The following is a 19,896-nucleotide window of genomic DNA, read 5'->3' as shown; positions in this document are numbered from 1 at the left end:
AGAGAGAGAGAGAGAGCGACAGCTGCTTCTTGTGGTGTGTATCAGAGGCGGTCCCTCTCTAATGGTGGCGACATATTTCCAAACTATGCACTTTTTCTTTAAAATGTACCTTTTCAAAAGCTATATAGCATTCCTCGGCATCCTGATACCTGTGTCACATTGGGTTAAATAAGTATTTTATAAGGTTAGAACAAGTGGGGGCTTGATGGTGAGTTATTAGCCACATCAAGGAGGGCTTAGAAATAGAAAACAATATCTAATCTACACACATCACCTTCAAAAGTCTCAACTGTAAAACTTGCCACACCATGTTTTCACACTCCAAGAAATGCTTGTTATACAGGTTTGGAAAAAAAAAGCCAAAATACGTCACAGGTTAATGGGAACCATCTTATGATATGCCTAATACCACAGCAAAAACCCACTTTCTTATGGGAATGGGATAAAACAGAGTAACTCAAAGTCAGTATGGGACTACACCAAGTAAAGGATTATTATCATTGGAGAGAGAATGCTCATGTAATGCAAATTACACCTTGCCCCTCCAGATAATAATATAATATTAGATAATAATGTTCCTCACATGTAACAAAGTACAGTACAGTGTTATTATTTGGCTGATAGCAGGCAGCAGTGCAGCCCCCTCTATAAGGTGCTTATGTTTTGTATGCAGAGTGATAAGGTAGGCAGGCCTATCCTTATTTGTTAGCATGATGCCATCATATCAGATGGGCCCAGTGCGTTGAGTGCAACCTATTGCCCATACGTGCATCCATGGCCTAGCCTCTGTACATGCGTCAGATGTGAGACCTGGGTTAAGAGAGTGGCGCATGACCCCGTGTTCGTTTACGACATTCTTCAATCTACACACCTCTGAAAAACAAGAAAATCATTGATCAAAATGCTCGACTCACATCCAATGGGTCCGTGATGGATACATCCTGTAACGACGAAATACTCGTAAAGCACGGAGAGGCTGTGGTCGAGCTGTAACCATCCACACCTTGTGGCATACTTGGACCAACACAAAATGGGGTCACTGCCTGATAATCAAACGCACATATTCCAGGTGTTATTTAAGCTGCTGTCATCAAAGGCTGCGAGACATGACAAGTCAGTGGACTTAAAACGTGGTAAATAACCACAAGGATGTGCGCATCTCCAGCACATCCGACGCCCACAACTCGCCCATGAAACCCTGTCCGTGCTTTTTTTTTTTTTGTCATTTTTGGCAACAAATGTGGCAGACCACCAGTGATCACACCGACAGCTCTACTGTATCCCTCCCAGAGCCAGACTCGCCCCTTCCCGACTTACCGGATTTGAAAAACGCCGCTATGTCTGCCGCGTCCTTCGCAGCCTCATCTAGTCCCTCTCCTGCGCTCATGGCTGTGGTGGCTAGTGCGGAAATAGCGATAGCTATCCTCAATATGTTTTTTTTTTTTATTGTTGCAATAATTATTTATCAGCAAAAGCGGCTCCCGACGCCTTTCATTGAAGCAGATCCGGTCATACAATCTGTGCTCTCTTCATTAAGCGAGAGACCTCCTCCTCCATTTTGGCCGAGAAGGGAAAATCCTGGCGACCGTTCGGCGGCGCTCCCGAGTTGGGACGAGAGGGAGGGTAAGGCGGAGGAATGGGGGGGTTGATAGTGAGAGAAGGCGGAGGTAAAAGAGGAGGGGAGGAGGTCTGAGGGAGGAGGGCTATTCCGTCTCGAGTGGTGGGTGCGGGTGGGATATCCTGGGATTCCGTTTCGGGGGGTTTTGGTGCATTGTGCGCCACCCAAATTTATCGTGCGCCACAGCACATCGGCAGCCCCCATCGTCACTCACTGCGGTGCTGATGCGGGCTGCGTGGGAGTCATTCTTCCGGATTGTGTGCCTTAATAGCTCAAGCCCAGATGTTATGGGGGATGTCATCGACAACATCGTGCTTTTTTAAATATAGGTGACGTAATAGTCATGGTAGTATCAGTAGTAGTGTAGCAGTTCTCATATACCTTATCACGTAAGCCCTTAGCTGAATTCTTGCGAAAACGTGAGTTTATTATTCCCACGAGGTCACTGAGATCTTGTGCCATGTTGCATTATTTAGTTTCCTAGGAGTTATGGTCTACTGGGTGATTGCAAGTCGTTCACAAGTGTAATATTTATTTTGCACGTGCGGCTAATCGCGTTTTGGGGGATAAGAGGATGGCAATGACGACGAAGCAGAATGACTGTTTAATTCTCTCTTCATCTCCTAGTGATGAAGATGATGCTACAGTATGAGGTCATTTGCCCCACAAATCTAACCCAGTTCTCACCGACAGCTGCGGCTCAGTTCCTTTAACTAGGGACAGTGCACTGCTGCCATCTAGGGCTTGCCTTCACAAATTGCTCTGATATAAAGGCCGATGGTACAATAATGATATGGGACTTCATTAAATAAGACAAAAAAATATATATATATATGTCCTCGATCACATCAATATTCAGACGTCCTGCCTTACAGACACTTTAGGCATGTGACTGTGCCTGTTCTATTTCTATGGCTGTGACATTATCAGTCTGATTGACGCAGCTGGGCAAATCTGCTTTCCTGCTCCTACACCTGCTTCCATGGTCTTTGATGGTGGTCTCCTAAGTCTCTGTCCACATATAGCCTACTTTAAACTGTTCAGGTGATTACGGTATATATTTTTTATTTTGAAAACTGTGTAATAGCCAATGAATAAATTGTCTACCTACATCTTTCGGGACCAGCCCACTCCCCCGTTTGCCCCTTTTTACAAATTCCCTCATTCCCTCATTACCTTGGAAACCACAAACAACACACGATCACCGCAGGGAAAACGTGTGGACGGCCAGACGCTTCAACCAGAAAATAAAATCTAAAAAAAAATAGCACCCTAAATTAACAACGCAGGGTACTCGACGCGGATGAAGCATGATAATTCGAAGTCTGATAATAAAGGAGATATTTCTGTGAGAGAGTGTTGTAGCCATGTCCTTCAGCTCCCGACTCGCCAAAGTCAGCTACAGGAACAGACCCACCCAAACTAGTGTCCCAGTGGAGTCCTTCAGGGAAATGCAGGTAGGGCCTAATTTCAATTTAATAACAACCTCTTGAAATGAGGAAAATCTTCTCAATGTCCCAGTATCCGAGGAATTATATAAACCCTTAATATGAAGTCTGAGAAACATTAGGACTCACTAAGGTGTTTATAATGTCTTTATCTTTTATCATTTTGATTTATATATATAAACATTTTTTGGTTTGGTTCTTTCTGGGGCGGTGTAAAGAATCCTGATACCGGCATATGTTATCATGATTGTTTTGATTTCTGTAAAGTATCCTCTATTACTGGAGGATTGTTTTGTTAATTTAGTTGCACAGTCGCCCACCTTAGTTTCAACAGTGTTGTATTCATTCAGCTGGCACATTTTCAGTCATACATGATAAATCAGATCTTCCTTTATTTCTTCTGGTAAACTAGAACATATTTTTTTGTTTTGTTTTGTCATCAATGAGCATTTTGTCAAATTGTAATGTAAAATGCCACATATGTTGTAAGATTGTTGGCTTTTATCTCAGTGCACCTCAAAACAAGCCTTTACACAAAACACCACACAACAACAAGTGGGTTCAAATATTTTGTATTATTTAATTGAACATTGGCCTCCACTACGGTACATAGTTATTTAGCACAGCTAGGTGCAGTTAACTCAAAATAGGATGATATGAGTTGGAAGAGTGAAACCTTACATCAAATGTCCCTTCTCTCCTATGTGAATGTGCATATGTATGGTCTAATGAAGGTCCTTTAGGCCGAAAAATAAAGTGTTCTCTGCATAGATTTAAGTGTGCAGATATCTATTCTATTAGTTTTAGCTTCCATCACCTTATTTAAGACAAAGCCGGGTGAAGCGGTGGTTATTCTGCATTTACCTTCTCTCTTATGTGAAAAAAACGAGTGATGGAATTAATTTGCACTTCATTTTCAATTTAAGAACCCCCTGCACCCTGATAATTACTCTGAGAGCCACTACACTATTAGACTCACGGGCCTCCCAGCAGTAGTCAAAAACAGCTGGGGCACAGCATACTGTAATATGTACTGGTTGTATTATGAGCCTCAAACCACTAGATGGTAGTGTATAGTTAATGAAATGTTAGATAAGCCTATGAAGGCTGGATGATGTTCCAAAACGATTTGACATCTAGTGCTCTTTATTATTCATTATCGAAATAGTCACTGTTATCAGTCAACATTTGTTTCTGCAGGCTAATTTAGTTTGTCTCTGTTTGAAATGACAAGAGTAAGCACCTGCCTCCTATTTATGCATTGCAGTCAAAATGACAATAATCCTGTACTATCACGATCTGGACAGATAAATATATTATAGTATTAACATAATATTTGAAATGACTAAAAGACTCAAGACTTGTTGTCGAAGTTTTGTGTTTTTACAGCAGCTGGTGCTATTTTTGTACCTGCAGAATTGTGTCATCTTTTCTGTTAATTGCAGTAAGTAGACTTGATTACCTTGAATACCTGTGTAGATATTAAACTATTTCTACAGTCTATGCTTGTCATCCTTATGTCCATCCTCCAGGAGAATAGTGGACCTTTTTCTGTCTTGGTCCCTCTCTGTGTCTTTTTCTTTCAGATCTCACAACCCCCTCATTTATAATTTACAGGCACTCTCCTGTTTCACGGCAGCTCAAAACCAGACAGTTCAACTTAGAAAATCAGTCATGGCATATTGAAAAATTGATGACCCAACTGCTTTTAAATGCAAAGCTTCGCAATCATATCTTCAATATCAAACCGTCAGTCAGATCTTTGTGTAGAGGGCTGTGCTTCTCATCTGTTGGACGCCACAGTGAAAGCTAATGGAATTTTTAAATAATAATTAGTGTGAGGTATGTGTCTGTTTGTGTGTGTGGGTGTGTGCGTTCACTGGTTCAATGATCGGGGTTTCCCCACTGGAGTGGCAATGCTTGTATACATTACACTCTAATATGTCAATTATTCTTTTCCTGATCATTCATTTATTCCATAAAATGTCAAAATAAGAGAGCCCTAGGTGGCATTTTTAGATTGTTTTGTGCAAAAACCAAACAGTATTCATTTTGCAATGATATACAAGGGAGACAAACAAATTCTCACATTTTGAGAAGCTAGAGCAAGTAAATGTTTTGTATTTCTGTTTGATGAACAACTAAAACAATGTATTGTCAAATAGTTGTTTGTTAACATTAAAGTTCTGTTTTTCATTTGAATTAATTATCTTTATGCAGACCCTACAGAAAGCGCAGTGAGGATTTGAAAGCAAAACGAACGAGGAGTATTAGAATTGCATTTTTCCTGTAATATGGTGAACTCTTCACAACAGAAAGTCAAAACAGGGAAATATGAATACACCTTGAAAATATCTGTAAAACTGGCACTCTTCATTTAAGAAATGAATGCGACAAAGTACAATGCTGACGCCTGTCAAATGTCACCATTATATTCTTACCCTGTGCAGCTGTTACTACAGTCACTACATGACTAGTATCAGTCAGTTAGCATACAAAGGCAATGCATACAATCTCCAAAGAGCTGTTTAGTTTGTGAAACCTGGTGACCTTTAAGAGGCAAATGTCTCATTAGAAGGTCATTTTTTTAAATTCATACTACAGCGAGACACTATGTTTTATCTGTTAGTTAGTGTGTGTGTGCATCTAGGTGTGTGTGTGTGTCTGAAAATGTTATCTGCCCACACAACCCCCACCCCTGTCTCTCCTTCCCTTTGTTGTAATTGACTTGTAAGGTGAGAGCAGGGCCTTGATAATTAGCTTGCAGACAGACGGTCATCCAACACCGCATTATCTAGTTAGCAGTCCCCTTTTAGGAGCAACACTCTCATCATTTCAGGGCAGTAACCTTTCTCACGTGGTAAATAAGAAGGCTGATTGCTCACATACTGTAGCAAAGCCACTTGTTCTCTGTCTTGTCTTCTTTGTTGGAAGCTGTAATTCTCTAATGTCATGAAAAGCAAAGCCAATTAAGATGGTGGAATGACCTGAAAAGAAGTGTCAGACTAAGAGGCCCACGATGCTGCATTTTAAACCAGACTATCAAAACAAGGTAAGGTGACCCACTAGTTCTGAAGTTACAGACAACTTGGCTTCTGGGCTATGTAATTTATCATTAATGTGTCAGGATTCAGTAAACAGCACATGTGCTTGTATCAAAATGTGGCTGGTAGAGAAGTTCAAGGGAGAAGCTTAGAAAAACAGTATTTTTTGAATGCATGAAAGCCTATTTGAAAGTTGTAGTGTGCTGCAGGTTATTCCCACAAGGAGCAATAACTTCATGCAATAGACCAAAGAAATATGTATGAAAAACATCTCAAGTTCTTCGATAAAAATAGCATTTGATAAAACACCACAACATGCATGAATTTAAAAACACTTAGTTGATGTTACTGTACGTCAGGTTTTTAGTTCAATTTTAACTTGACAATTCTGTTACCATCCAAACTGAGTGACCATTGCAGGTTACAGAATTTGTGCACCAAGCAGAGGAGACAACAATTTGAGGTCGGATCAGTTTTCTTTCCTGCCTTTCATTTTGTGGGTTTTTGCTCCTGTATCATCAAATGTCAGAGAGTACTGAAGAGAAAGTCAGACAAAAAGCTCTGTGATCCGTGCTGATGCAGATCTAAATGTTTAGCAATACACTGTGAGAAGTGTTCACTTAAAATGTACGAAAAGGACCAAGTTTCAAAATCCTTCACAAAATATTTTTTAGACTGATTCACAAATTTGTCATGAAATAACTGAATGTGAATTCGACATATTCTGATACTATTGTTTCAAAAAGGAAAACGTTTAGTTTTGAGACTAATACTGGCCTGTTGTGTTGTTGTTATAGCCTTTAGGTTAGACAATTCCTCTATAACTTGATTTTGTAGATAAGGTGAATGCCAATGTGTAAAATATCCTTGAAATTGCAGAGTTTAGTCCATAGCTACTAATCTTGAATGAACATTTGAACCAGATTCATACGATTTATTAGTTCAAGTGACATAGTGGGTGTCCATGAGCTCAACACAGAACGCAACCATAACTACTAAGTGTTTGCAGACAGAGCTAGGTGTCTGTGAGTATTTACCTGCGTATATAAGGCTGTTCATTCATGATTGTGTGTATGAGGCACTGGTGCCTATGGCTCACGGACGTTCTGTGTCTGTCAGTTTGTTTGAACAGATCTATCTTGACCACAGCTGGATGTGAAAACTCATACACTACTCGACAGGAATAGCCATTAAAGATTAAGCCAGCATAGCTTCAGCTCAGCTGGCTGCCTGGTGACCACTGATAACTTGATAGGCCTAATCACTTTAAGGGTGAGAGTTATTCAGCTCCGCTGTGTAGATGTAGGCGAGGAAGCGATAGCAGAGAAGAAGATGCTGTGTAGGAGGATTTGGGTCGAAGACGCGAGGAGCCGTCATGTCGCAGGTGTTTAGAAAGCAGCTCTGGAAACAAACGGTTTCCAAGCTCATTCAGGTAAGAGATATCATTGGGCACTGTTGCTGTGTTTGTTGTGGACTCATTTGAGGGTCCTCTCCCATTCTAGTTAATCCATCCACAGAATTTTCATGTATTATGCTAAGCACTGGCATCCGTCAATTATCTCAGTTCAAGTGATACAACTAGCTGCAAAACTTTACCTACAGCTGCTGTGTTGACATTGACAGTGTGTGTTATTTCTATTTCCCAGAAGGATTTGGAATATAAATGGACTAAATCATTTTCCGATTTTATTTGAGCTTTGGTTTAAATATTAGATAAATGATTTGACCATACAGTATTCCTGCCAAACTGCCCTGCACATTTTGTAACAGCTGTTTTCTCTTTCATTCCAAAATTCACAGCTTGTTTATTATAGGGACTGTCAGTCTCGCCATAGCTTATCTGAGGATGGGCCTTTGTGTGCTTCTGACAGCTATTAATGTTGTAGATGTTATTACATAGGTCTGTCAGTGCTGGCTTCTGTGTCTGTGTTATGGGAATAAATACATGTGGTTGTGTGTGTGTGGGCCTGCCTGTCATTGTTGGCCATTGTATTTTGTGTGTTAGTGCATTGCATTCAGCAGTGACTTAGTCTGCGTGAATGAATAATTGGCAACACACTGCATTTTGTCTGTATTGTTAGTCTCTGGGCTGAAGACTGAGTTGGCTGTTCACACAATTTGGATTAGAGGCAGAGACAAGGTGTGAAACGTCTGGTCGCCCTGCAACTGATGGCTTGACACCCTTTTTTTTCTGGTCGACCTGTGATGCGAGTGTTGTGTGCATATAATGCATGTGTGCTTCTCCAGAAACGTTAACACGTTTGGTGTGATTCAGCTTTTTTTTTTTTTTTAAAAGGTCTAAAATGATTTTAAAAAGTGCAAATGGAACACACCTGCTCAGCATTAGAATATTTCTCATTTGGAAAGTCAAACATGAAGGTCACTGATCTTAAAATTAGATCACCAGACTGGAATGGAAATTGTGCAGGAGGTAAAAAGTGTCCATGTGTGAATTGACTTAACTATGTGCAGTGAGAGTAAATTTCAAGCCTGCAATTTTGTTGTGCTCAGCAACCCGTCTATCTGTTGAAGTGACCTGTGACCTGGAGCCACTGTTCCTGAGAGAAGCTTGTTGGTGCTTGGCAAATATTACCATGTTTTTTGAAAAAGTAAATATTTTGTGGATGATGTAGGTAAACAGCAGGTGGACACGATTTGTCATTTGCCTTGTTTCACTAGACAAACTTGAACGTCAGTGTGGTTATTGTCTGATCTCTTTTAAAGCTGCCGACAGGCTAACGTGTTGCTGCTCTTACTAACCTTGTTAACACTTACAGCTTGTGAAGTTGTTGGCATGCACCACCTCACTCTGGTTATACATGACCAAATCCCAACTAACGAGAATTAATACTTTGACTCTAAAAACCCCTGACCTTTATCCCTTCTTTCTTTACATCCATGTCCATGCCTCCTGCCTCGTGTCTCTCAGGTCCTTACTGTTACAATATCCTGTTATATTCTTTCCTATCTCCCCTGCTCCCTCTATTTACTCTTCCTGTCATTTCTCATTTCAATTTCCCCACCCCTCTTGCCTTCTTTTTTTTATCAATTTCTTCCCTCACTGTGCACAACTACTGATCCTAATACTTCAATTTCTCTCCCTTTGTCTTTTTTTGGATTCGGCATATTCCCTCTATATGCTCCTTTAAAAGATTTATTCAGGGCTCTGTTAGGTTCCATTCCTCAAAATGTGTCACATCTCTCCAATCTGTTTCTTAATATAATCCATTGGGTCTCACCCAGGGTGCTTCCATTTACTGTATGCCCTGCAGTGCTCCAGTGTATACTACATACTTTAACTGTCAGTTTCAGTTGGTAAGAGCCCCCCCCAGATGTTTAAGATAAGGTTCCGCAACAGTGAAATCACTGTTCTGTGAAATCACTGTTCTGTGAAAAAGGAGGAGAAAGAAAGAGGGAGGAGAGGAGGGGAGATCAAAGAGTGTGAGAGAGAAACTCGATCAGTTAATATGTCATCATCAATGTTATATTTTAATCCAGTTGTTGTCTAAACAGAGTATGTAAGAGCTAGCTCTCAAGTGGATTTTTGGCATGGCCAGTCACAGTAAGCCTGATTTGTTGTAGAAGACGGCCTTTTAAAAGGTGGTGATGTCAATGCAAAAAGTACTTTAAGCCAGAAAGAATTATTCCTGCCATCCGCTGTTTAAAAACAAGACAAACAGAAGGAAATGTAAACGAGAGGACCTAGATGCACCCCGCATCTGGCACACCATGCACCACCAGGTTTCATGTAATTTATTGGCAGACCTTGTTACTGTGTTACTAAGCAGCGTAACCTGGCAACCCATTGTGGTTGATGTTACCGTCCCACCATCCTAAACAGCCTGTCGTAAACGGGCTGTGTTGTTTGTCGTTCTATTCAAAGAAACCTGATTTTTTTGCAGACTTTGGACGTCTACTCAAAAGTAGAGGGAAGAGGGAAGGACACGTGCAGTTGGAACTCTTGAAGGACTGCTGACATCTTGTTTGGACATTTTCTGTTATTCTTGTGTGGCGCTACACACAAAGTCCGGGGGGATACTGTGCATTGACAGATTATCCATGTTGACATATTCTACTCATTCATTGAAACTGTAAGTTGGTTCTTTGAGTGGACTTTTTATTTACATGATGTCTGAGGAAAAGGTGTAGGACCACAGGAGAGCGTCAATCATCTGTCATTACCAACAGCCGGCCTCATGACCACACACAAAGTATGTGAAATACGATTGAATGGCTTTGTGCACTTTTTCATCATCAGGGAACCAGAGCAGAGTGGAATTCAGCTTTATTTTGATCAATTCAGAATGTCAATTTTCTAATTTAAACGTAACTCCACACCCCATCTCACTATTCATTAAAATTGTCTGTGTGTTTTGTTCAGCAAAAGTTGAAAGAGGAACGTGAAGCTAAGCGGGCTCAGCTGGATGGAAGACATGACTACATCCTCAGCATTGTGGCTTCATGCCTTGGACTGGAGAAATCTGATGTGGAAGATGCCACACTGGAGGGGAATCAGGTAACCTGTATTTACACGGAGACATTTTGTTTTGTTTGCATGTAGTAGCCTTAAAACTTAAAAAATAGCCGTTGCAGCATTTGCAACACACTATGGACTTTTATGCTGTGCATGTACAGGAAGCACTCAAACGGCAACCCAAGTCTCTTCATTTCGGAGACTGCTGTGTCTGATTTGTTGAAAGTTTTCTTTTCATCTTTCTCAGATTGACCGCATGGAACAATTCTTTGTGGCAGAGGGCCTTCCACACCTCATGTTCTACTATCAGGACACAGAGCCAGTTGAAGCAGGTAATATTTAAAAACGTACACTAACCATGTCAACCACATTTCAATTTTGGCAATACATTGGGTTGAGGTTCTTTACCTGTATGAATCAATCTATTTCGTTAACAGCAATCACAGCAGTATTGTAATTGAGAAGGTCTCAAAAATCAATTCAATTTAAATAAAAATGCAAATTACCCAGTATGAAAAATCAAGCTATTGTGATGAGACCTTGTGTCGTTTCCATGTCCAATTATTTGTTTAAGCAGCAGCAGCAGCAGCCTCGGTGCCCTCCCAGCTTGTTTCCCAGCAGCCTGGTCGCAGCAAGAAGTCCAAAGTGTTTGTGACAGACGGGAGGGATGTGGCGCTGACCGGAGTATGTGTCTTCTTCACCAGAGCCAACACTTCGAAGGCAATCACCTCTGAGAACATACACAGAGTGAGTCACTTTGTACCGTTGGGGCCTTCTGTTACGTTGTTCACTTCAATGACAAATGCAAACAGACTGATTCTTTCAATGTAACAGAAAATGAAATTTTCAAATGACAAAAGGACATGCGATTTCTTTTCCTTCTGCAGTAACTTCTCTTTTAACCCATTCATGTGATACATCTAAAACGGCTTCTTTTCATCCAGAGCTAACGAAACAATAGGGGGACGATGGCACTCTGATCCCACAGGCAGTTCTATTGATTCTTGCTGATCACCTGCTGTCAGCAGCAAAGCTAATCACCACCACTGATAAATGGGCATGTTTGCTACATGACGGGGGACAGGAAGGACAACTCTGGTTTGTGTGTGTTTTCATGACTAGGGACTCGCCTTCCCTATGGGGATCAAAGAAAAACTAAATGTCAAAGCCAATGTAATGTCCCCAAAAGCCATGAAAAAACATGAGCAGTGTAAAAGTACTGTTTTTTTATTTTTATTAATTTAGAAAAAATAATGAATACAAATAATAATCAGAACATTAAATGAATACATAAATAAGCTAAATTCAAAACATTTTTGAGGAGTTACTGGTTAGCTTAACCTAACAATAAAGTACTTCAGGTTTGGGCACCTTTTCAAAAAACAGTGTATGCGAGCCAAATATCTTTCACAGTATATGGTTATGGCCACTCAGCCTCCTAATTTGACACAGGCAAACAAAAACATTTTTCATACTCACCCAGAAGCAGCTAGCTCTCTGGGCTTGGCCTGTGAGGGGTCCACCCTGAACTCACCAGGCCTCCCTCCCTCATTTAAAACATTTAAAGAAGCAGGGCTTCTTCCAACAGGTCAATTTATATTTGCAAATGGTAAGTGTTGGTGCATTATCAGTTACCATTTCAGCCTGTAATCAGGTGGCTCCTAAAGTGCTTTAATGCAAACAGCTCTCCTGTTGCTTTTGCCAAACTTGGTATGTGATATCCATGCACTTACTGTACAGTGCATCTGGAGGGTACTCATTTTGTCGATGGGAACTTAAAGGTTTCTCTGTGACCAAACTCAGCTTTTGTCCCATAGAACACAATGGGACAAAATTTGCCATATGCTTAATTTGGGTTCCCAAATTAAGCATATGGCTTTCCATCCCCTGCCATTTGCCTGATCTGAGGATCAAATGCTCCATATGTCACGTCCAGTGTGTGCTTAATGCATCTACATGGACAGGACTGGTTGATTTAGGAATGTTTGTTTATGCCACATGCTGTACAGGCAGAACTATATCTAAACAACGCCTTTTCCAATGGTTGGTAGAGGCTATTGCTATGGCCTACGCAAGTAAGGGTCTCCAGACCCTATCTGGCATGCACGCTCACTCCACCGGGTAAGGCAGCATCAAGGGCAATGCTCTCCAGGATATATGTTTGGCGTCAAGTTGGGCCCCTTTGGACATGTGTGCACTTTTATCTCTTTCTAGGATATCAATTTCAATATGTTGGACACAATGGAGGTGGGTCTGTTAAAAAGTGTAGAGCAGCTGCTCTCCGAGATCTTCATTCCAACACTGAGGAAGATGAACCACGGCTGGGGGGAGCTGGCCAGTCCCCAGGCCCAGGCTGTCAAACAGGACTTCATATCATCGTTGGAAAGCTTTGTGTCTGTTTTGGCTGGAGCACAGGAGAGCCTGCAAGAAAAGGTAAGGAACAGACTCTATAACACAACAAGGATACGTGTGATAGTTAATGTGTGATTTAAATTCAGAACAGCTATCAAAAACCCAACAAAGAAACACCTTTTGACTTTCAATCAAACACTGTTTTAAATATTTGGACACTAACCAGATATCACATCCAAGCTAGAACTTGGCAACCTATATGTTGCTTAGAAAAAACACTGAAAAAACATAATTATTTGGCTTAATATAGACAACCAAAGGCTGTTTGAACATTTGTGAACCTTTTTCATCACAGCAGTGTTTCATTAAAACAGTAACTTGAAAAACAAGTCTTGCAACTGTAAAATAACTGTAAGCAGCCTGCTTTGATCACAGGCTCTACTTTCAAATACATTTTATGGAAAACCTTGTGGAAGCACACACAGGCACATCCACAAACAAAATAAATTCTAGACACCGTAGCAAAAATAAACCATGTCATGACTTGCCTCCAGGTTACCATGAAAGAGTGTGACACATTTGACCTGCGGGTGCTGAAAGGCCCATCGGACTACATGGCAGCAGCCAACAGCACAGAGACCACAGAAAAGATAGAGGCCTGTATGAAAGTCTGGATCAAGCAGATAGAACAGGTGAGATGTGTTCGGTAACAGGTAAGATGTTATGATCTTATAGTTGCTTCTCAAAACTCAAACATATAATGATCCAAATTAATTCAAGGTCCGTTGGGGAGGGATGCAAAGCTCCCGCAGTAAAATGACCAAAGGGAATACAGTATATGAGATTCAGAGAAATCAAAGGGTAAACTGCAGAGATGATGCTTGAACAGTGAGCAGCTATAAAGTATATCTGTTCTCCAGGTTTTAGCAGAGAGTGACCAGCTGAGAAAGGAGGCTGATGACCTAGGCCCTCGGGCTGAGCTGGACCACTGGAAGAAACGAATGTCACGCTTCAACTACCTTCTGGATCAACTTAAGAGCCCCGATGTCAAGGCTGTACTGGGTGTGCTCTTGATGGCCAAATCTAAACTCATAAAGGTCAGTCACTGTCAAATTTTAGTGGCTATATGTACACATTTCTTCTCATTCTTGTTTTTCTTCAACATGATGCTTTGACACAAGACTGCAATGTTCAGTGTGACACAGTCAGATATTAAATGCAATAAGGGTTTGTCTGTATAGTCATGGCGGGAACTGGACACCAGGATCACTGATGCAGCCAATGAGGCCAAAGACAATGTGAAGTACCTCTACAGCCTGGAGAAGTTTTGTGACCCCCTCTACAGCAGTGACCCTGTAAGAAAACATATTTAGAGATGAAGTGGTCTACTGAATTTAATGTAAACCTAATGCACTGTATCCATGTTTAACTGTCCTTCAGTTGCGGAAATGGTGAGTTGCACAAATACAATTCAACGTCCATGTGTGAAATTAATTACAAACACTCACCAGTTAATTTCTGTTTCACCCCAGGTATCGATGGTGGATGCAATCCCAGGTCTGATCAATGCCATCAGGATGATTCACAGTATTTCTCGCTACTACAACACATCAGAAAAGATTACGTCACTTTTTGTCAAGGTAGGGGTGGCTGCTATTCCGCACAATACAACAATGATAAAGTGGATTATATTGTCTTCAACAATAGGATTCAGCGAAGCGGCTGCTTACAGTCTGGCTATTGTCTTCAGACGGTGATTGTGACACTGTGATTGTCATGTTTTTATGGATGAATCAAACGAACCATTGAAACATTTAGTGTTTGCCTACTAAGGGCATTGTTACATTAACCCAAAGTGAAAAACATAATTATGAACAAAAGTATTTGTATTTGTTTCCATCTCTAACATCACAGAGTACAAATTACTGGCTTGTTTAATACAAGATTAGATGTAAACAGAATATAAAGGTCAGAATATAAAGGTCAGAATGTTTCATCCTTTGACCTTTTGACATCTTTGCTCCTGATAATTTGTGCACTAATATTTAGCTACTTTGTGTATATTTGTAAGTTGTTTGGGTCCACAAAGAATGAAATGCATATCTATATTTGATCATACCCATCAATACCTCCAGGTGACAAACCAGATGATCACAGCCTGCAAAGCCCACATCACTAATAACGGCTCTAATTCAATATGGGACCAGCCTCAGCATGTTGTAGCTGACAAAATCAAAGCTGCCATCCACCTAAACCAGGTATTGCTTATTGGTAGAATACTTAATTTATTATGTCAATCATTTATCTCTTCTAGTTTTTCTATGTTTACATTATCATCAAATGTGGTTTGTTTGCAGCACAGTGTAACATTTGTGAGTATTGTTTGAAAAAAATGGCTTCTACACAAGACACATGTCACAATGTGTCATCATCAGATGGCTCATTGAAAGTCAGACATGAGAGATGTCCCAAAGAATACATGAGGTTACTGTACTAGGGGGAGACAATGCCATTGCCACGATGTCAGAAATGTTAAGAATGGAAGCAAAGTTTCAACCAACAATTGTCACCACTCTGGTATGATGGATGGATGAAAATGAAAGTGACCGGTTTTGTTAAACTGTGTCCAGGAGTATCAGCGGTATTTCCATAAAACCAAGGAGAAGCTGGAACAGACTCCCTCAGAGAGACAGTTTGACTTCAGTGAGATGTACATTTTTGGGAAGTTTGACACGTTCCAGCGACGACTCAACAAGATCCTGGAAATGTTCAGCTCCATTTCCACCTACTCTGCCCTGCAGGACTCTAAGATAGAAGGACTGGAGACCACGGCCACCAGGTTTCAAGTGGGTATACTGTTATATCAGATTGTTGTCAAGACATTTATGATAACACAGAGAGACATTCCATTAACTGATGAAATACCACTTCTAGCCTGTATTTCTTCTGCCATTCATTGATTTTTGAATATGTCAGGGTGGCAAAGGCTGCCACAGCAGGCTACAACAATGAAGAGAGCAAGTTTCACATTTCTTGTATAATAAATACATGGAATGTGCAAAATGTTGATGAAAATGTTATTGTAGAGTAGACTGGGAATGTCTCATAGACTTTCTTGAATTGTGTCACTCTATCTAATTGGTGTTTAGATGTTTTTCCCTGAGAGTATGTTGATGTGAGCTGTGTTTCTGCTTCCTTGGATGCACAGACTGCAGAAATGCAGGGACAATGGGAGGTAAATTCTCACCGCAGTCTTTTAGTAATGCATGGCCTAATTTTATAGTTGACAGCATGCAGTGTTACAATTCACAGACATGAACTTGTACCACTGTACATATACTTGATAACAATATGAGGATACTAACTGCATGGAACATCAACAGAGAACCAACTCCAACGTGTTGTTCATATTAGTTGCTCATTGGATTTGTGTTTTTTTGTTGTTTTCTCCAATAATTTACTGGAAAATGTTTTGCATGCTGTCCATTTTACCTAATGTAATTCAATCAGTCCTTTCATGGTAAAGTAGATTGCCGACATCTCCTTTTACAGAAGTTGACAGTTAACTCTTCAGTGTATACATACTTAATGGTAAGCTTTAAGATTTGGTGTTATATTTCCCCTATGTCCTCTGTTTGTCCTTTGCTATTTTAAAACCTAGATAAACTCCCAGACTAAAATGATAGATATGTAGCCACTATCAGTGTGACGACACACAGTTGGTCGAGGAATTGGGATTAAAGAAAATGTAATACAGAATAGCAACATTTCACAGTTTAGGTTTGACTGCAGCCGAACAATTAGGCTAATTTTTGAGAGGCTTTAAAACTTATTTTTTTTAACTACAACTACTGTTAAATGTTTAAAAAATAAAACGGACTGTCCATATCTCTCTGCCTTTGTGTTTGTGTGTGTGATAGGCTATTGTGTTGAACATGAAGAAAAAACGTTACAGTTTCCTTGACCAGAGAAGAACTGACTTTGATGTTGACTATGAAGAATTCTGCAAAAGCACCTCTGAGCTTCATGTAAGTCAAATATTACAGACACAACACATTAGTTTGTTTCCTCCATATTGTACAGTACAATTAATGGGCCTTCACATTCACATAGTGTCTTCAGTTATTATTGCTGATTAGGGATCTGCTCAGGTTGAAGTTGGATCGGGCAATATTGGGATTAACGTGAGGTCAATTAATACTACACGTCTGTACATACCCACATGCTGAGGCAAGGTTTAATTAGGCAATAAGTGAAAACACCTGTGGCTTATCTTGTTTTAGTGATGACCCAGAATAAACCATTTTTGGGGGAGTGTTCATTTGTATTTAAAGGTTCCACTACACTGTCTTTTGTAATTATGCTTTATTACTATTGGTCCTTGTGCTTCCAGAATCAGCTGAAGAGTTTCATGGATAGCACCTTTGAACAAATTCAAAATACAGAGAGAGCTCTAAATGTGCTGAAGAAATTTGAAAGGTAACCCCTTTTTTTGCATTTTGTATTATCCAATGCATGTTCATCTAAACAAGGATTTCTTAGTCTGGTCCTCAGCGCAGAAAGCTGCTCCCTATCCTACCAGCTAAATAGTAAAGGTTAATTGCATTCACATGGCATCTCAGGTATGAATGAGTACCTAATCAAATAGCTGAAATATAAAAACAGCAGGACTCTGAATAGACCTTTCTCACTGTGGATATTTCATCACCTTATGCAAAGGTGTAACAAGAAATATAATTGCTGCTTTCCAAAGGTTTGCCAGTTCCAGGGTCTTATTTTGTGCCTGCTGGCTCACTGACATTATTTACTGGCATATCTAAAGGAATGGTCTCATTGTTGATTTATTGCTTACACCTGTGTGTTTCCTGCAATGACAAGTAAAAATATCTCTCCGAGTGAATGTTATAAACCTTGACCTAATAAAAAGGCGGTGTAATCACTGGAAAATCCTGTTACTTTTGTTTGATCTATTTACATCCTATTTATTTTATTCTTCTAATATTGTCTATATCTGAACAACTTTTATTTTCGGACTCACTAAAAACAGACTTGGCATCCCAGACCTCGGCATTGAAGAGAAGTACCAGCGTATTCTGCAGAACTACGGCCGGGACATTGAAATGGTCTCCCGTATCTACATGAAGCAGAAACTGGACCCTTCCATTGGACGGGACCTGCCCCTCGTGGCTGGCCGTATCATTTGGGCTCGACAGCTGTCCAGCAGGATCCAGGGTCCCATGGATCTCTTACAACAGGTAATATTGAATTGCTGCCTCTCTACAATGACATTTGGCTGGGCCTCTGTGTTGTTTTAGTTTGTTTAATTTACAGTGGAAATGTCAGTGCATTTTTCTTAAGTTACGCAGTACCATTCTATCCCTGTGTAGCATCCTGGTGTTCTTTCCACACCAGAGGCCAAGAGGATCATCAAAAATTTTAACAGGGTCGCAAGGGTCCTGTTGGAGTTTGAGATGCTTTACCACCACAGCTGGACGAAAAAGGTAAACGGAAGCAAATCAAATATGGATATTAATAGTCCCATCACAACATGCACATACAAATGTGTGTGTTTCTCCCCTATTATCCACACCCAACTCCAACTTGGTCTTTCACCAATTTCTCTTTCTTTTCTCTCCTCCTCTCACTTCTCCTTTCTCACAACCCTCCCTAAACAACCCAACCCACCTTGATGCCTCCCTGCCCAGATGGAGGATGCCCGGGTGGGCCTGCAGGCCTCTCTGCTGGTCAGATCTCCAGAGACAGGGGGGTTGTTTGTAAACTTTGACCCAGAGATTCTGACACAGATCAGGGAGGCGAACTGCATGACAAAGATGAATTTGGAGATTCCACCATTTGCCGCTCTGTTACGGCAGAAACAGGACACACTGAAAAAGAACTACAACAAATTACAGGTGGATAGTACACACAGTTACACACATGTGCAACTACATACAACTTAAAGAACCAATGTGAGGGACAAAGTTGATTGTGCATTTATGAAGTGTAACAGACAGTATCCTGTGTCATATTTATGTTAGAAAGCCCAAACATAAAATGGTACTTACATCAATCTCCATTGAACGTTGTATCTTTTCCTTTCCAGTTAATGTTGAGTGAGAACACCAGAGTGCGGTCAAAGATTCAGTGTGCTTTTGAACAGCTTGCTATGCCGCATGTAGCTAAGGTAAGATGTTATGATATAATTCAAGCAATGCCATGCAATATCATTGTACATTTTGAAAAGTGCATTAGCATTCATCAATGACTTGACAGGTGGATGAGGCTATACAGCCGGGTTTAACCTCCATCAACTGGACATCCCTGAACATAGACAAGTACCTCGGCCGCATCGACAAGGCTTTGGGTAAGCAAAATCCAGCGAGATCAATGACCCACATACTGCCACATTCGTCAGCAGCGGCTGATAAGATTTAAACAAATTGATTACTTGTGTACTCCCTGTTCATGCGTGTTCTCATAAGTAACTCTCACGTGCAGTGTATATGCCGTCCCGCTCTAAGCGCCACATTTTCTCTTTATCCATTTATTTGCTCCCTCCTTCACCTCTCACCCCCTCCCCTTCCTCCAATGCTTGCCCTTTCTTTTATCTCCTCATATGTCGGTCTGTGTCCCTCTCCTTCTCATTTCTCTCCAGTTGACCTGGAGCTGCTGATGGACAGAGTGAACGACTTGGTGGAGTTTAGGATAGATGCAGTACTGCAGGAGATGAGTGGATCCACACTGTGTGTTTTGCCAGAGGATGAACCGGTCACTTGTGAGGCGTTTGTTCAGACCACCAGGGTAATTACATCGTCTGTTTCCAATGAAATAACAGTATTAAGTCTTTGGTTATAGTTTTACTAAGCTCACCCTCTAAGTTAATCAACACCCCCAACCTGCTTGCTATAATTTGAGAGAAGTTATGCTTACATAAAAATGTTATTACATGCCAGGGGCTTT

The 19,896-nt window shown here is 40.7% G+C and overlaps 2 protein-coding genes across 5 annotated transcripts in view; one reads left to right on the top strand and one right to left on the bottom strand.

Annotated features, from left to right (window-relative positions):
* The window catches only part of triob (trio Rho guanine nucleotide exchange factor b), a 95,288-nt gene extending 93,518 nt beyond the window's left edge, over window positions 1-1,770 (bottom strand). Inside the window, exon 1 of one of the 3 annotated variants that reach the window (XM_031873704.1) lies at window positions 1,318-1,770. In XM_031873704.1, the coding sequence (XP_031729564.1) occupies window positions 1,318-1,387 (70 nt within the window). In that variant the 5' untranslated portion in view covers window positions 1,388-1,770. Of the gene's footprint in view, window positions 1-914; window positions 1,047-1,317 lie in introns of those variants that run through there. The other 2 variants (XM_031873710.1, XM_031873709.1) reach the window with 2 other exon arrangements.
* An 896-nt stretch (window positions 1,771-2,666) lies between these two features.
* Window positions 2,667-19,896, top strand: part of dnah5 (dynein, axonemal, heavy chain 5) — an 87,787-nt gene continuing 70,557 nt past the window's right edge. The window contains exons 1-20 of one of the 2 annotated variants that reach the window (XM_031873702.1): window positions 2,667-3,075; window positions 10,492-10,626; window positions 10,832-10,916; window positions 11,162-11,331; window positions 12,799-13,017; window positions 13,491-13,628; window positions 13,857-14,033; window positions 14,178-14,291; window positions 14,469-14,576; window positions 15,072-15,194; window positions 15,567-15,782; window positions 16,145-16,171; window positions 16,857-16,964; window positions 17,330-17,415; window positions 17,984-18,191; window positions 18,324-18,437; window positions 18,642-18,848; window positions 19,040-19,120; window positions 19,210-19,300; window positions 19,592-19,737. In XM_031873702.1, coding sequence (XP_031729562.1) covers window positions 2,986-3,075; window positions 10,492-10,626; window positions 10,832-10,916; window positions 11,162-11,331; window positions 12,799-13,017; window positions 13,491-13,628; window positions 13,857-14,033; window positions 14,178-14,291; window positions 14,469-14,576; window positions 15,072-15,194; window positions 15,567-15,782; window positions 16,145-16,171; window positions 16,857-16,964; window positions 17,330-17,415; window positions 17,984-18,191; window positions 18,324-18,437; window positions 18,642-18,848; window positions 19,040-19,120; window positions 19,210-19,300; window positions 19,592-19,737 — 2,643 coding nt within the window. In that variant the 5' untranslated portion in view covers window positions 2,667-2,985. Of the gene's footprint in view, window positions 3,076-10,491; window positions 10,627-10,831; window positions 10,917-11,158; window positions 11,332-12,798; window positions 13,018-13,490; window positions 13,629-13,856; window positions 14,034-14,177; window positions 14,292-14,468; window positions 14,577-15,071; window positions 15,195-15,566; window positions 15,783-16,144; window positions 16,172-16,856; window positions 16,965-17,329; window positions 17,416-17,983; window positions 18,192-18,323; window positions 18,438-18,641; window positions 18,849-19,039; window positions 19,121-19,209; window positions 19,301-19,591; window positions 19,738-19,896 lie in introns of both variants that reach the window. The other variant, XM_031873701.1, reaches the window with a different exon arrangement.

This window comes from Anarrhichthys ocellatus, unplaced genomic scaffold (assembly GCF_004355925.1).
Source record: "Anarrhichthys ocellatus isolate YVR2014 unplaced genomic scaffold, GSC_Weel_1.0 scaffold74, whole genome shotgun sequence".
NCBI lineage: Eukaryota > Metazoa > Chordata > Actinopteri > Perciformes > Anarhichadidae > Anarrhichthys > Anarrhichthys ocellatus.
The sequence above is the reverse complement of the archived record's forward strand: the minus strand, read 5'-3'. Positions and strand labels throughout refer to the sequence as shown.